The sequence below is a fragment of the Madurella fahalii genome, assembly GCF_045866475.1.
Source record: "Madurella fahalii IFM 68171 DNA, scaffold_1, whole genome shotgun sequence".
NCBI lineage: Eukaryota > Fungi > Ascomycota > Sordariomycetes > Sordariales > Madurella > Madurella fahalii.
The window spans coordinates 818,687-833,090 of record NW_027263971.1 but is presented as its reverse complement, the minus strand read 5'-3'; the positions used below and the strand labels follow the sequence as shown (position 1 = coordinate 833,090).

At 57.4% G+C, this 14,404-nt stretch overlaps 3 protein-coding genes across 3 annotated transcripts; 2 read left to right on the top strand and 1 right to left on the bottom strand.

The window, feature by feature from the left end:
* Positions 1-4,497: 4,497 nt before the first annotated feature.
* MFIFM68171_00246 (uncharacterized protein) lies at positions 4,498-7,188 on the top strand (the record flags this gene model as incomplete). Its single annotated transcript, XM_071055668.1, has 1 exon — positions 4,498-7,188. One exon carries the CDS (start codon positions 4,498-4,500, stop codon positions 7,186-7,188), a length of 2,691 nt encoding a protein of 896 aa, XP_070911769.1.
* Positions 7,189-9,848: 2,660 nt separating this feature from the next.
* On the bottom strand, positions 9,849-11,570 carry UGA2 (succinate semialdehyde dehydrogenase NADP+ linked; the record flags this gene model as incomplete). The annotated part of the gene is made up of 3 exons (XM_071055667.1): positions 9,849-11,233; positions 11,290-11,380; positions 11,445-11,570. The coding sequence occupies 3 exons, from the start codon at positions 11,568-11,570 to the stop codon at positions 9,849-9,851; spliced, it is 1,602 nt and encodes a 533-aa protein (XP_070911768.1).
* A 1,259-nt stretch (positions 11,571-12,829) lies between these two features.
* Positions 12,830-14,304, top strand: MFIFM68171_00244 (uncharacterized protein; the record flags this gene model as incomplete). Its single annotated transcript, XM_071055666.1, has 4 exons — positions 12,830-13,126; positions 13,197-13,309; positions 13,556-13,694; positions 13,810-14,304. The coding sequence occupies 4 exons, from the start codon at positions 12,830-12,832 to the stop codon at positions 14,302-14,304; spliced, it is 1,044 nt and encodes a 347-aa protein (XP_070911767.1).
* Between the last annotated feature and the right edge of the window lie 100 nt (positions 14,305-14,404).

Below are 14,404 nucleotides of genomic sequence, written 5' to 3'. Positions count from 1 at the left end.
AACGGCAGGCCCCGTACGACGAGGCCGGAAGCCCGCGGCCGAATGAACTATAACGGGCAGCCGGGAATGGCACAGCGGTGCCTACATGCTGCGTCAGGATCCCGTGACGTTGGTTTCACCGGTTTCGCGATTTGAGGCACTCGCCCAGGCGGCGGGCGCGGCGTATCCGGGGTAGGGCCGGAAACTTCGGCCCACCGTCATCCGGTTTGCACCGGCTTCTATACTTAGCAAGCCTGGCACCGGGCGGGATCAGTGAGCCGCATTCGGATGCGGCTCTTCTGCTGCGAAGGGAGCAGGGACTGCATACTCTGTCAGTGGAAGCCAGGTCGTGGTCCACGGGACCAGCTCCGGGTCCTTGTTTTTCGGTTGCGACGTCTGACGGCCCAATGGTCGTTGGAATCCTCCTGTGTGTCCGGAGTGATGGGATCGTCGCTGATAGGAAGACGGTTGAGGCGGTGGGAGTCTAGATGGATCCAACTGTCCATGGTGGACGTACAGTACACACATAGCACCTACTGCAGACGGGGAAATTCCCTGGCATTCTAGCTAGACGGTTAACCCAAGTTATCCGTGGCGGAGCCCCATGAAGCTTTTGAAACAGCAACGCCATTGGTGCGCCGTGAAAGGATCATGTAAGATCCAACTACTTCTAGGCCCTGACCAAGGCATACCGGTCGATCAGCTTGGAATAAGTGATCCATCAGACAGTTGCCCTTGGGGTTAACGTCTGGTACGCGGATAGTAGGCCTAGCCGTCCCATCCCGGCCAACTTGGATCTGATCGACGTTCGAGAGGAGGCATCGTGGCACCCGAGGCTCGATGAGAAACAGGTGACACAAGCTGATGATGCTTCCTACTTCGGAGCGCAGACCCCAACATGGTGCGATTTTCCGCGCACGGATGGGCGAAGGAACAGATATCACACAGCATGACCAATTACATACACGTACGCCAAGGTAATTAATCCCAACGCACAGGGTCAACTGTTTGTGCCATCCATATCTTTTCAGACAAATTCTAACAGCGGGTCCCTGCCGCGCTAGGATCGCACATAGTAGGAAATACCTTGGAGTAGACGTAACCCCGACAGAGCCGTTGTCGTCTGGGCTCCGGGGGGTTCAGAATTGAAGTCGAGGCCCGCCGGAGGCAACGAGACCTTCGGACCTCCACGGGCCTCCACGGGCCTCCACGGACCTACGAGTGTGTCGGTGCTGTAGTAGATGAGTATTGCGTCAGACCTACGTACAGTACCTAGGACCGACCCGGTGCCCCTGCGAAGCGACTCCGTTGGCGGCGGCTTGGTGAAGCTAAGTCGCAGGATGGGGCGGCCGGATGGGGTTGCTGCCACGGGCAACAGAGGAGCAGAGGGAGGGCAAGCCAGGAACGAGACGCTGCTGGGCCGAGCGCCCGTTCCTGACCAGGAATTGTGTAACCCGAGTGCGGGTGCTTGGGTGTGGCGAAGCTCCCCGTATTGTACTCGAAATAGAGCGTCTGGTTGGCTGGAGCGCCTAGAATCATGCAACATGGCGGCAGTTGCAGTCGAGATGGTGTGCAGCAGACACAATCCTCGTCGGAAAACTCACCTGGACTGGACGGAGCGCGTCGCCAGCCGGGCAGTACGCTAGTAGAGCGTTTAACTCGTTGCCTGGAGAAGCCGACTGCTGTTCCAAAGGCTGCGCGCGGCGGTTTCCGCCCGCGCCGGTTAAACAGGAGCCAGAAGAATCTGGTTGAGCGTTTGAATAACCAAAAAACCTTGCGGACCCTGCTCGACACTAACAGTCCAATGGTCAGATCGTCGAGTCGGGGCGGCACAAGTCGCGATAGAGAGCGCTTGTCGCGGCGTGTTGGCTGCTGCTGTTGGGCAGTCGCCATGCCGAGGTGTTGCTCTCTGTGCCAGCTCAGGTTCTGCGGATCACGGGGCCAGAGATCGTGGGGGCTCAACGGACGAGCCTTGTTGCCTTGTTGAAAGTACCACCAGCGGTTTGGTGGCGGCACTAACAAGTTTACGCGCAGCACGCTAGGCTAGCGGCTGACGAGAAAAGTTCACGAGACTCCACAGGGCGAGGCGGACTGATTGATCGAATGCCTGCCTGTTCTCAGCGAGCGGGGAACCCAGCTACAGTTATCAGTAGCATTGAACCGCAGAGCAATTTCCCGCTTTCCACGTGAGGGTCGGATCTACCAGGGCCAGTCGTTCGATCCATGGTCGACGCCGTTTGCGGGCATACGCTGAGGAAGCAGAGTCTCCGCTTCTGCCGTGCAGAGTTCTTGTCAGGGCAACCGTCGGCCGCACTCTTCCGTGGCCTTGAACAATTATCCGACCAGGCGAACATTTTTCGATAGCGGGAGAGCCATGGTTGGCACCATCATCATCATCATCATCATCATTATCATCATCGCCACCAGACGAAATCAATGCTTACGATCCGGCCACACATTATGTTTTTAGCTCCGTGCCGAGATGTAGCGTTCGCCTCAGCTGTCGCATAGCTTGGCCGCCTGAATATCGAGGAGGGTAACACATCAATGCGGTCGCTGGTCAGCGTGGGGTGGCTCGGCTGGATATGTGTGGAGGAGCTTATTAGCTATGGCTCGTATGTACAGTGCGCGAGCTGCGGGCTGCGAGCTGCGGGCTGGGCTCGCAACAAACCGTGGCGGCCCGCTGGGAACTCGGCCGCTAAACTAGCGTTTGTCTCCACCCTAGCCGGCGGATTCATCCAGTGCGGTCCTCAGCTGTCTCAGGAGTCTCACACTGTCCAAGCAGTGCGGGGCATTTCTTGCAGACAACTGCCATCTCGTCCGATCAAGCACTGCGTCGAAGGAGCCGCCGGCCTGTGCGATCCCGCCATCTGCAAGTCACTTTCAAGCCCTCCATTGGTTGTCTGACTGATAGTGATACCCCGTCGCAAATCTGCAATTCTTCGTCAGCACCAACGGCGACGCATCCAAAGCTACAATTGTCACAATCACAACCGAAAGGAAGTGCCGGTGATTCAGCTGCTATCAATCTGCGTCAAGTGTCCCTCGCTGTGCCCTCCCCGTGCTGCGCCCGTTCGGCCGGTCGCTGTTCAAGCCAGCTTCCCCGGCTCCGAAGCAGCGTCTTAAGGTGAAAACCCCCAAACCGACCGATCGTCGGGCCAACACCTGACCCGACCAACCGACAGCGAGCTTCTCAGCAGCAGCATGTCGCAAGAACGGATGTGTCAGAAGGCTCGTTCTAAGGTCTAACTCGTATCCCCGGCGAGAATTCCACGTCGCATTCTGACGACTTTTTACCCGCATCCCTCATCTTCTTCGTTTCCGTTGTGCAGCCGAGGCCTTACCTGGAACAGGAGCGCTCCGTAGCAGGTGCTACCTTGCTGTGCCAGCGAGACCCACTACCTCAGGCCATTCGCTCCCGTGGAGTCGAGTCGAATCGGGTCCGGTCGAGTTCATCGTGGTGTTACCTGCAATCCGAGAATGCGAGGAGCAAGAGCAACAGGAGTGTCTCCCTCCACAGGTCGCTGTCAGCTGTACGACACGATTACTTTATGATAGTAGCCTGACTTGTTAGCTCGGGACCGTAGCGCCATTGGGGCACTGATGGCGTAGGGCATCAGGTTGCACTCTTTCTCACCATCGCCAACGCCGATCAACTGCACGGCCATGGCCTACCCGGGCATTCCGCGCCCGGGTCACGTAGTCCTCAAAAGACGCCGGGCAGGCGCCTCGCGGTGCCGGCGGATTACACCACACAAAAACCTAACTATGCTGATGCTGCCCCCCCCCCCCTTGGTCAGCAGCATCATGAAGGCACCAGCCTACAAGTGGTTGGCCAATTGCGGCAGTGTAAAAGGAAGAACATCGACGAGTGAAGCCGAGCTAACAAGGAACGGTCGGGGAGATCGGGGCCAGGGTTGGAGCGAAGTAGTGAGGGACGAGGGGTGAAGAGGGGCCCTCTCAACTCCCGGGTAATCGCTCCTCGTGCCCTTGCTCGCTTGTTGGGGGGGATAGAGAGGCGCCAGCCCCCAGCTCCCTTGGCAACCAGGGCCCTGGTCTGCTGCGTTCTGTGCAGGTTTGGTGGTCGACAACGCCACACTCGGCGCAAGCAACTCTCACTGTACCTGAGCCAGTCGCAAGGCGAAGCGGGCCCCCCGGCGGGTGTGGTCGTCTTTGGAGTCGACTGGCCTGCAATGGCATGCGCCGCTCAGTTTAATACAGCTTTCCATGGCCTTTCTCCCCAGCCGTGCCCTTCCCGGCGATTCTGGCCTACTCTTCTCCTCCTCGTTTCCCAGTATCTTGGACTCAATAATCTACCCGCTTTGCTGTTCAAGAGCAAACACGCTGCCGTGGTGCCCTGTGGTGACCGGCAAACGCCATCTACCTGTTGAACCCTCCCCCCTCCCCCCCCCCCCCCCCAAAAACCCCATATCTGTGTGCCATGTGCTACAACTCGAGTGCCGTCTCTCCCTTTTCTTTCCTCTCCTAGCCGCCCCCTTGCAGGGCCCTGACAGCAATATGTTGTCCCGGCCGGCCTTCAGCATCCGGAAGTTCATACCCCAAAAGAAGCACGACGGCGACGAGTGCGAGGGGTCATACTTCTACCACGACGACGATGACGAGATGGATACGCTCAGCAAGATCAAGACTTGGAGACCGCCGATGGGGCTGATCAAGAGGTCCAAGCCGAGCATCGATATCAGGAGGAGTGAGGACTTGCACCGCATCATCTGCATTCCGCCGCTGCCCGATACTCCACAGTCGTCGACGAGTTCTTTGTGCAGTTACGACAATGCGACGGGTTACCTCGCGAATACAATTAGCTCCCGCTCCTCGCCTCCCCGTCGTCCAGACAGAAGTCCCCTGGCGAGTCCCCTGGCGAGCCCTCAGAGGAGCCCCCAAAGGAGTCCTGAGAGGAGTCCTCTTATCCTTCCGCAATCGCAGTTCGAAGGTCCCCAACGCTCGCGAGGCAGAAGCCCCGTTTCTGCTCACTCGTTCCGAGATCAGAACCAATTGACACCACCCTCGTCCCCGCCCCAGCAGGCAGAGATGGTCGCAGAGTCGCCGGCGGACCTCCCAAGTGCCGTCTCATCAGCACCTGCGGTCACCAATGCACCATCGTCTACGGAAGCAACCGTCGAGGCTCGCGCGGTGAAGACGCCGAGGGATGCCCAAAATGTGGCCTTCTCGGAAAACGTTCAGAAACTCATCCAGGAGACGGAGGAGGCATTCAAACTACGGCAATCCTTCATCGAAGCCAAACTCCCGGCGTCCACGCTAGACAAGTTCCCGAAGCTAAAGAACCCATCGCCTCTGTCACCTCCCGCCCGGAGGAAATCACAGCGGCGCAGCCAAGGCTCAGTCAAGTCGAACAAATCGGTCAAGTCGGCAAAGTCGCCTACAAAGGCGTCGATGAAAGCTCCTTTGTCACCGGCCCAAGCAAGGCTACCGTCCAACACGCGACCAAAGCGTGCAAAGTCAAAGAAGTCTCGGAGGCGGCCACGTGCGCCGCCAAGGCAATCGTCGTTGTTGCAATTGACCGAGAGCGCCAAGGACTTGTTCAACTCTCGTATCTTGCACCGGATCGAGGCCGACGAGATGCTCCCGGAGAGTACTCTCCGCGAGATCAGAATGAGCAGGGCGGCACGGTGGACGAGGTCTCCCGAGCTAGGTGTGACACACGTGGATAATAAGAGCACAGCCAACACACCCATCGAGCCGCGAAGCCTTGACGAGTCGGTCGAGACGGCAGAGGAGGACGTTGTAACACCGCGGGCGTCTATCGCGAACCATGGGGCAGATATCAGCCGGGATGACTGCAAGACGCCCACGGCTGAACCGCAAGAGCAAGGAAACAGGAACGGGCAGGAACAGGTGCCGACACAATTGCAAGCGGAGCAAGGCCCGTCAATCTCACTACACCAACCCGACTCCCCCACAACGAAATCCTATCATGAAGAAGAGGAAGAAGAAGGCGCCCTGCCAATCATGATGATCGTAGAGAACGAGCCGTCGACCCAAGGCAAGCTCGCTGAATCACCCATGCCGCCGATCAAAGCACCTCTGCATCGCCGTCTCCCAAGCAGACAGCTACCGCCCCTCCCGACTATTCCGGAAATCGTGGCGACGGGGCCCCAGGAGGCGGCGTTGTCGCCGACGTCAATCCCGCAGCCACCCGGGACCCCCTGCAAGATCAACACGGACGATTATGTGTTCCTTGACAGCACTCCATTCACCCTGACCGTTCCGGCCTTCCGGCACGGCCAGATCCGCCTCGCGAAAGCCGATCTACCCATTGACAAGCTAGCAGCAGCCGTCGACGACACGCTCGACTGGACGGCCTTCCAGATGGCCATCCTGGGCGGAGCCGGCGACTTCTTTAGTGAACCGACCGACTACTCTCGGCCCTCAGACGCCGAGCTCGACGAACTCGACGAGATGGTGTCTTGGTTTGGCAGCTTCGGCTTCCAGGGGGCTGGGAATCTGGTCGGGCCGCCCGAGCAAACGCCGCGGACCCCGATCCAGCCGTGGACGCCCGTCCTCCCGCGCACGCCGGCGCTCTCTCCGCCCTCGGCAGTCTCAACCCCCAGCAGCAGCCCGCAGACGGTAATAACGGGCAACCGCAGCCCGGGGTTCAGGAGGATCGACCCACCCGCCCCGTCGCCGAGCCTGAACGAATACCTCGACTACCAGTCGAAGTCCGACAGAGGAACGCGGCGCCCAGAGCAGCTGCTAGCCGTGAGCGACTCTATCGCGGGCCGCTTCTTCCCTCAACAACTCAGCCCCCCGCCGCCATTCACTCCCAAACACCGCCGGAGCGTCAGCAGCGGCACCTTTGGCTTCCATCAGCAACAACAACAGCAGCAGCAGCCGCCGCCACCACCGCCGCCGCCGTACTCATCCGCCTCCTCGTCCTCGTCGCTCGAGAGCCGCAAGCACGTGGGGCTGGCCATCGACTCGACGCGCCGGCCCAGCGTCGATAGCCTGCAGAGCCTGCCGCAGAGTCCCATGATGGACCTGGTGGTGAGCCACGACGTGGAGGGGAACGAATACATGGTGCCGATGGGCTTCAATCTTAGCCACGACCTGGGGGATTTCCTCAACTGGCACGCCGAGCACGTCTCCGGGTCCGGGTTCGGGTTGGGGTACGGGTCCGGGTCGCCGGCCACGCCCTCCGGCGTCGGCAGTCTCGACGGAGCGAGGATCTGAAAACCCCCACCTACCTACCTACCTACCTACCTACTTACCTACTTAGCTACCAACTTACCTTGTCTGCATTATCATATCGATTGTACGAGTTGGTTTGGGATACCTTAGCGATTGTTTTGTTACTCTCTTTCTTTCTTTCTTTCCTTCTACCATTTGTATCAGTCATTTACAGGGTGTTTTGGCTTGGCTTGGCTGGGATTTGGACGATGGTGGTTTTCGGTTCTCTTTAGCTCTTTTTCTTTAACTCCCTTTTTTGTTCTCATTGGCGTTAGACGGCCACGGCACGGGGCATCCGGCGACGGCGGCATAGTTTCTTGGGGGAGGTCGTTTGGAGGCGAAAACGGTTGTGATACCATACGTTCCTTCCTTTCTTTTTTTTTTTTTTTTTTTTTTTTTTTTTTTTCTTTTTTTCTTCCTCCCGTTCTTCCCTTTTCTACGTTCCAACGGGGTGGAGGAGACTTGATGGACTGACAGTTTCGAATGTGGGGATGAAGTGGATGGTTCATGTTTTTGTATGCGCTTACGTCGTCTCCGATTTTTGTCTCTTTACTTGGTCTGGAATTGAAGTTGCTGGTGGGTGTGTATGTACATACAGCTTTGGAGGAGGAGAGTGTAGTCAGGTGTTAGACTGGGCTTTTACCCTTTTTCTGCTTGTCGAGATACCTACATAAGAGATTTTGACATCACCAGTTTTACTTCCACCGCTCTTACGTGAAAAGAGACCTGTGGCAAAACATACAGGATCCACTTTGTTCCCATCGCAAAGGAGTACGTGTAGGATGAATTAGCAAGCGATGGCCTGCAGCTATTGGCATTAGGGACTTCACTAGATTCGGAGATTCCACCTCCATAGCGCCGGCATCGGGCGATGTGCCATGCGATGCACTGCAGCTTATTTGCATCGGATGTTATTTTCACGAGTAGACAGGCAACAGCCCACCGTCCCGATGGATTGGTCAGCGCAAGATGCGAGATGTGAGGTCCAACATCCGATCCAGGACAGTTGTGACGTAACTAACCGGTTCCTCTCGGTCTCGCGAGCCACTAGTTCCTCCATATTTAGTGAACCAACCACTCCGACATCGACATCATCAGCCTTTCGCCTTCACTTCATGGTCAATCCTGCGATGCCTGCCCCGGAGGGGTGGGGAAGGTGGGGCCTATTGGTGCGACAGGCACAGCCGTGATGCCTTGTTTGGCTACCCATACCTACACGTAAGGACCTATCTTACCTTGAAGGTAGGCTGCCTTGCTGGCCCTGGCTAGAGTGTGCTAATTAAAATGTATGTAAGTATGTAGCATCACAGGTTGATAAAGAATTCCTTTTCCGCTGCCAGGGAATCTGTTTCAAACGCCCCTTCGCATGTATGTCCGCAACAGGCAGGTATGTAGGTAAAAGAGCAGTAGAGTTGCTCATATTCCTTCTCCCTCTTCCTGCCCCGCCCCTCCCCCACCATTTCCAAGTGAATCGGAGACTGCGCGTACCTTTGCGGCGGTAGTGGTTGCAGCAGTCTGGTCTTGACCATCGGGACGGAGCCTCAGAGGAAGAGGCGAAGGTGGTTTTGTGCCGCGGCTGCGCTTAGTCTGGGTCCACTACACGTACTTTGGCCAGGCTGTGAGAAGCCCCCCGGGATAATTAACGTTGTTCCATGTTTCATGTTTGAACAGGGGGGCTTTGTATATATAAGTAAGCTGCCGACTTATATGGAAGGATTCCTTCGCCTGGGTCGGGGAATTTTTTGGTACCGGAGGAGAGTTGCGGAGTTGAAGGATTGCAGTGCCGGAGGGATTGGATTACTTGCTGGAGATCTCTCGGGGGTGGGGGGAGGGGAGAAAGGCGGATTTGCTTGTGATGGAGCCGACTGGGATGCGGTAGCTTGGACAGGGTTGGGTCGGATATAGTGTGAGTTAGTGCCGGGTTCATGGTGTCAAAAATCCGTCGAACCAATATCACGGCTCACCAGTTCTCGCAAGGCCTGGGCAATTGGTCGATGCCTCAAAAAGTCGAAGTTAGCTGACCCAACCAAGCTCCTTCATTTTGCGACTCCAATTTTATTCCGCTGCAAGCCTCCAATCGGCTTACAAGCCCCGGGCAGCGGATGGTTGCCCTAAGCCCCTCCGGATATGACAAATGAATCTTTTTGGTCCATCGCGATACTTGATTCCTATTTCGTCGACGCATTGACCTTCCTGGCGGTTTACTGTGGTAAGGAATTAAGTGTTGTCGGTCTGCTTATTGGGTTGCGTTCTGCACCTCTCCTAAGCGCCCGGGGCGATGCGCATAAAACATGTGCAGCACAGCCATGCTGTACGCCCTGATGCAAGCGATAAGCTCACCAATCCTAGGATAGATGGCGTTTTCCAGCCAGCAGATGCAGTCGAGAGCCACCGGTTTGTCAACTTGCTTCACCCATCATATTTTTGCCGCCCAGGTGACTCTTGGGTCTATGCTTTGGAAAAAGGAACCCAAGTCTCATTAGCTCTAAGATAGTTTGTGGCTTCGTGCAACCCAATTCGAGTGTCGTTGATGGCTACAGTAGCCGAGAGTAATACTTCCGACCACGCCAAGCAAATGACTTGATAGACACAGTTCATCTCGTCATTGACATCGTCTTTTTCAGATCCCACTATCCGTTTAGACAAACCTCGTATTCTTCAACTCAATTCTGCAATGGCTTCCCCATCCCGCCATACGTAACCATCTTGGTAACTTGATACTCCCCGATCCCATACAGTGATCCCTCGCGCCCGAAGCCGCTCTCTTTCACGCCGCCAAAAGGTGCCGCCGGGTCTGAGATGAGACCCGTATTGACGCCCACCATGCCCACTTCGAGGTGTTCTGCTACGCGATGCACGCGGTGCAAGTCCCTCGAGAAGAAATACCCGGCCAGCCCGACAGGTGTTTCATTCGCAATCCTGACCACCTCCTCCTCGGTCTCAAACGGAAACAGGCCCGCCACGGGCCCAAACGTCTCCTCGGCTGCCATGGTCATATCCGTCGTCATGCCCGTCAATACAGTCGGCTGGAAAAAGTTGGGTCCTAGGTCTGGCAGCTTGTGGCCCCCCAGCACGACCTTGGCGCCCTTTTGCTCGGCGTCCCGGACGTGCTGCTCGACCTTATCCACGGCGCGGTCGTGGATGAGCGGGCCGTGGGTGACGCCGGCGTCGAAGCCGTTGCCGACGGTAAACTCACGCACCTTGGCGGCGAACTTCTCGGCAAACTCGTCGTAGACGCCGCGTTGGACAAAGATGCGATTCGCGCAGACGCACGTCTGGCCCGACGAGCGGAACTTGGAGGCAATGGCGCCCGCCACGGCGAGGTCGATGTCGGCGTCGTCGAAGACGATGAAGGGCGCGTTGCCACCCAGCTCGAGCGAGAGCTTTTTGAGGGTGCCTGAGCATTGCTTCATGAGGAGCTTACCAACGTTGGTTGAGCCGGTGAAAGAGATCTTGCGGACCGTCGGGTTGGTTGTGAGGACCTGGCCGACCTCGGGCGTGTTGCCGAAGGCTGTGATGACGTTGACGACTCCCTTGGGGATGCCGGCGCGGTGGGCAAGCTCGGCAAGAGCAAGCGGGGTGAAGGGCGTCTCGCCGGGAGCTTTGCAGACTACGGTGCAGCCGACGGCCATGGCTGGGCCGATCTTGCGCGTGATCATGGCGGCGGGGAAGTTCCACGGGGTGATGAGTCCGCAGACGCCGACGGGCTCCTTGATGGTCCAAACCCGGTTGCCTGGGATGGACGACGGGATGGTGTCGCCGTATATGCGCGGGGCCTCCTCGCTAAACCACTCAAAGAAGTTGGCGGCGTACGTCACTTCGCCTTTTGCGTCGGCCGTCGGCTTGCCATTTTCCCAGGTGATGAGAGTCGCCAGGTCGTCGGCATTCTCCATAACGAGGTCGTACCATTTCCTCAAGAGCTTGGAGCGCTCGCGGCCGGTGGTTTTCCGGAACGTCTCAAAGGCCGCTTGGGCCGCTTCAATGGCATTCTCAGTGTCCCTGGCGTCGAATTCGGGGCAGGTACCGATAAGATTGCCCGTCGCTGGGTCTACAGAGGGAAATGAGCAAGAGGATACAGACCGGTGAGTGCGCCGGGGGTGATACCATGGACTTCAAAAGTCTTGCCGGACCTGGCCTTCACCCACTCGCCATTGACGTAGCACACATCCTGCTTGAAGAGGGACGGATCTTTGAGCTGCGATTTGAATGGTCAGCCATGGTTGTCGGCATTGGCTGCTGTGGAAGGCCCAATAACCCACCTTCGGGGCCATGTTCGACTGCAGGCGGGAGAATGTGTGGACTACAACTGGCAACGCTGATCTCCGGAACTGAGACCTCACTGCAACACGCGAGGCGGAGAAGAGCGTCTTTTGTATGAAGGCCATCCCGCGAGACGTTGCGTCGGGCACGGGATGCACCGGGTGGATGTACAGCGAGAACAGAGGCACCGAGGTGCGGAGGGACGGTCTGCCAAGACGGACTGGATACAGTCGGCTCTCTTGTACTGTAAATGCCGAGTGTGCCTAGGTTGTCGGGCTCTCTTCGGACTGTTGTTCACATTAGGGTAGCCGCTAGGGTCTGGATGTATCGGATGGGATGGACACAGAATTAGGGTTCTTCTCCTAGAGCAGCAGAGCTCAGTACGGTCACCAGCTGAGTCGGGTGCTGTCGATATTTCCGATGACGTCGTGCTTTTTGGCTGCCATTGAACGCGGTTCGGTTGCGTGACATTCAGACGAGGCCCACTGTCCGTCCGCACGGCCCGGCCCAGACGCGTGGAGAAACCGAAGTGCCTAGCCCGGACGATGATCAGTTGATTCGGGAGCGCAGGTTTCTGGAGAGTCGAAAATTGAACACTTGCTTTGGACTCTGCATTAATCTGAGTAGTCTAATGGAATGGATGATTTTGGGGTCATAGGTAGCAATTGCCTTTCCCCGTAGCCCTCAGGGTCCTCGATCGCTGCCTCGACTGCCGCCCCGCACTTCCCTGAACCTGCCTTCTGTATTTCACCGACTGCCATTGATCCAGATGTTGTGTACTGTATTCTATCCCACATCTGCTGGGGTCACTATCGAGTAGCATCTCTCAAAGAGCTCTGTCGGGTTCGGATTGGCCAAGCTACCAGTTTGTCCTCGAGTGTCATACCGCCGAGAAGATGGCCGGTTACTTGCCATCCGCTGCGGCATCTGATACCGTGACAGAGACGTGTTCGCGCTCCTCGCTGCACACTGGAGGGTTCATGAGAAAATAGACGAGCAGGGTGGAATATATGACCTCTTTGCCATTCCGATATATCGCGGTTTTGGTACCCCTGGCAAACTCTCGCTCCCACTGGTTTGCTGGCCAGAATGAAGTAAATCGTTGTCCTCTCAGTCTTCTCCAAACCTCTAGCCACCGCCCGGTATACCGTCGAGAGTTCGGTGGCTAACAGTGAAGTATTTGATGGCTTCGTGAGTTACAGCACCGAGTGCTCAAGTTTCCATGATTTCGCTGGTATTCCACCTGGTCTGAGATGATTAGGTTTGTCTGAGCAGCCAGGCAATAACTCGCATCCAGACGCGCACTTGAATACGCTCCTGGAACGTATCGAGAACATTACTGGTACCAGACCGTGCATCCGTGTGGGCGGCAATACCCAGAACTATGCTCTCCAAGACGCTTCGCTCCATATACGCCTTCCATAGTATCGTTAACCCTGCTCGGTTGCCCGATCTTCTAATAACAATAGCCATTGGGCCCTCTTACTTTGAATCCTACAACACCTGGCCAGGCGTAAAGTTCTCGCACGACTTCAACCTTGCCCTCGGCGCGAACAGTTCGGGGGAATGGCAGACTCTGCTGGGTTCAGTCCCATTGGCCTGCAAGACTCCCAGGGGGAAGCTGTGTCTCTGGGAATACGGAAATGAGCCCGACCTGTATTCGACATTGGCACAGGGTCCTGTGAGGCCGTTCGAACTGGGACGAGACGACTTACGTCGAGCCATGGCTCAATGGAACTCGCACCATCCAGATGCTGTTCGAGGGGCACTGCCCGGAGCTGACAACCGACGCCGCCTACGGCTATCTTGACCCTTCGTTTGGCGGAGTTGGCAACGGCCTGGAATCACCTGCAGCGTGGAGCCGGTCCGAATTAAGACAAGAACATCAAACCGTTCTCCGCGCACAAGTTGCACCCCCCCCCCCCCCCCCCTCTCTCGTATTGTTAGTTAGCCTCCAGCTACATCAGCGGCGCCAACTTCCCAGGCGTGACCGTCCCAAGGACTCTCCTCAACCACACCGTGACCAAGCACCCCGTCAACGCCAACATCGCGCAGTACAACACCATCCGCTCACAGCTCTGAGTCTGTCCCTCTACTGATCTTCGGCGAGGCCAACTCCCTCTACAGCCAAGGCCGGCCGGGCCTCTCCCACACCTTTGGTGCCCGCCCCCTGGGCGGTCGATTTCAACCTCTACGCCGCCGGCACCGGCATCAAGCTTATGCACATGCACATGGGGACGAACTACCGGGTGAGCTCCCTCCTTCCCTTCGTTTCTCTTCCGCTCTCTTCCCGTTCCCTTGAAAAAGCCACTCTCAATCCCCCATCGCCAGCCCGTGCCGAATCATGACTAAAACAACTAGCAGTACGCCTCCTGGCAACACATCCCCATAGAAGCTAGCCCCATGGGCACCAAGACGCCCTACTACGGTAACATCCTCGTCGCGCCCGTCCTCGCCCACTACCCGGCCACCCTTGTCTCCCTCCCTCTCCCATCCAGAAACAACAACGACGACGACGACAACGACCATCACCTCCAACAAGCCTACGCAATCTACACGCGCAACAGCACCGCCCTCGTCAAAACTCGTCATCCTCAACCCTCCAAGCGTACAACACCACCGTTGAACTGCGCCGGGCTTGTCCCGCTCGGCCCGTCCCAAGCCACAATCCCCCCGCCAGAGAGGGAATATACTTTTCCAGATTCCCCGCTGAACAGCAGCAGCAGCAGTGGCGGCGGCAATGGCTCACGGGGGGGTGAGCGTCAAAAGACTGATGGCCAGCGGGAGCGACGCCATCACGGGCATGGCGTTGGACGGGGTGGAGTTGCGACTATGAGCTGGGTGGCGGGAGGCCGGTGAGGTTGAGGGGACGTGACGACGGGGGAGACGCTTGTTGCTGGGGAGGATGGGGAGGTCAGAGTGAAGGTGCCGGGGTTCGAGCGCGGCCTTGTTGGAGTTC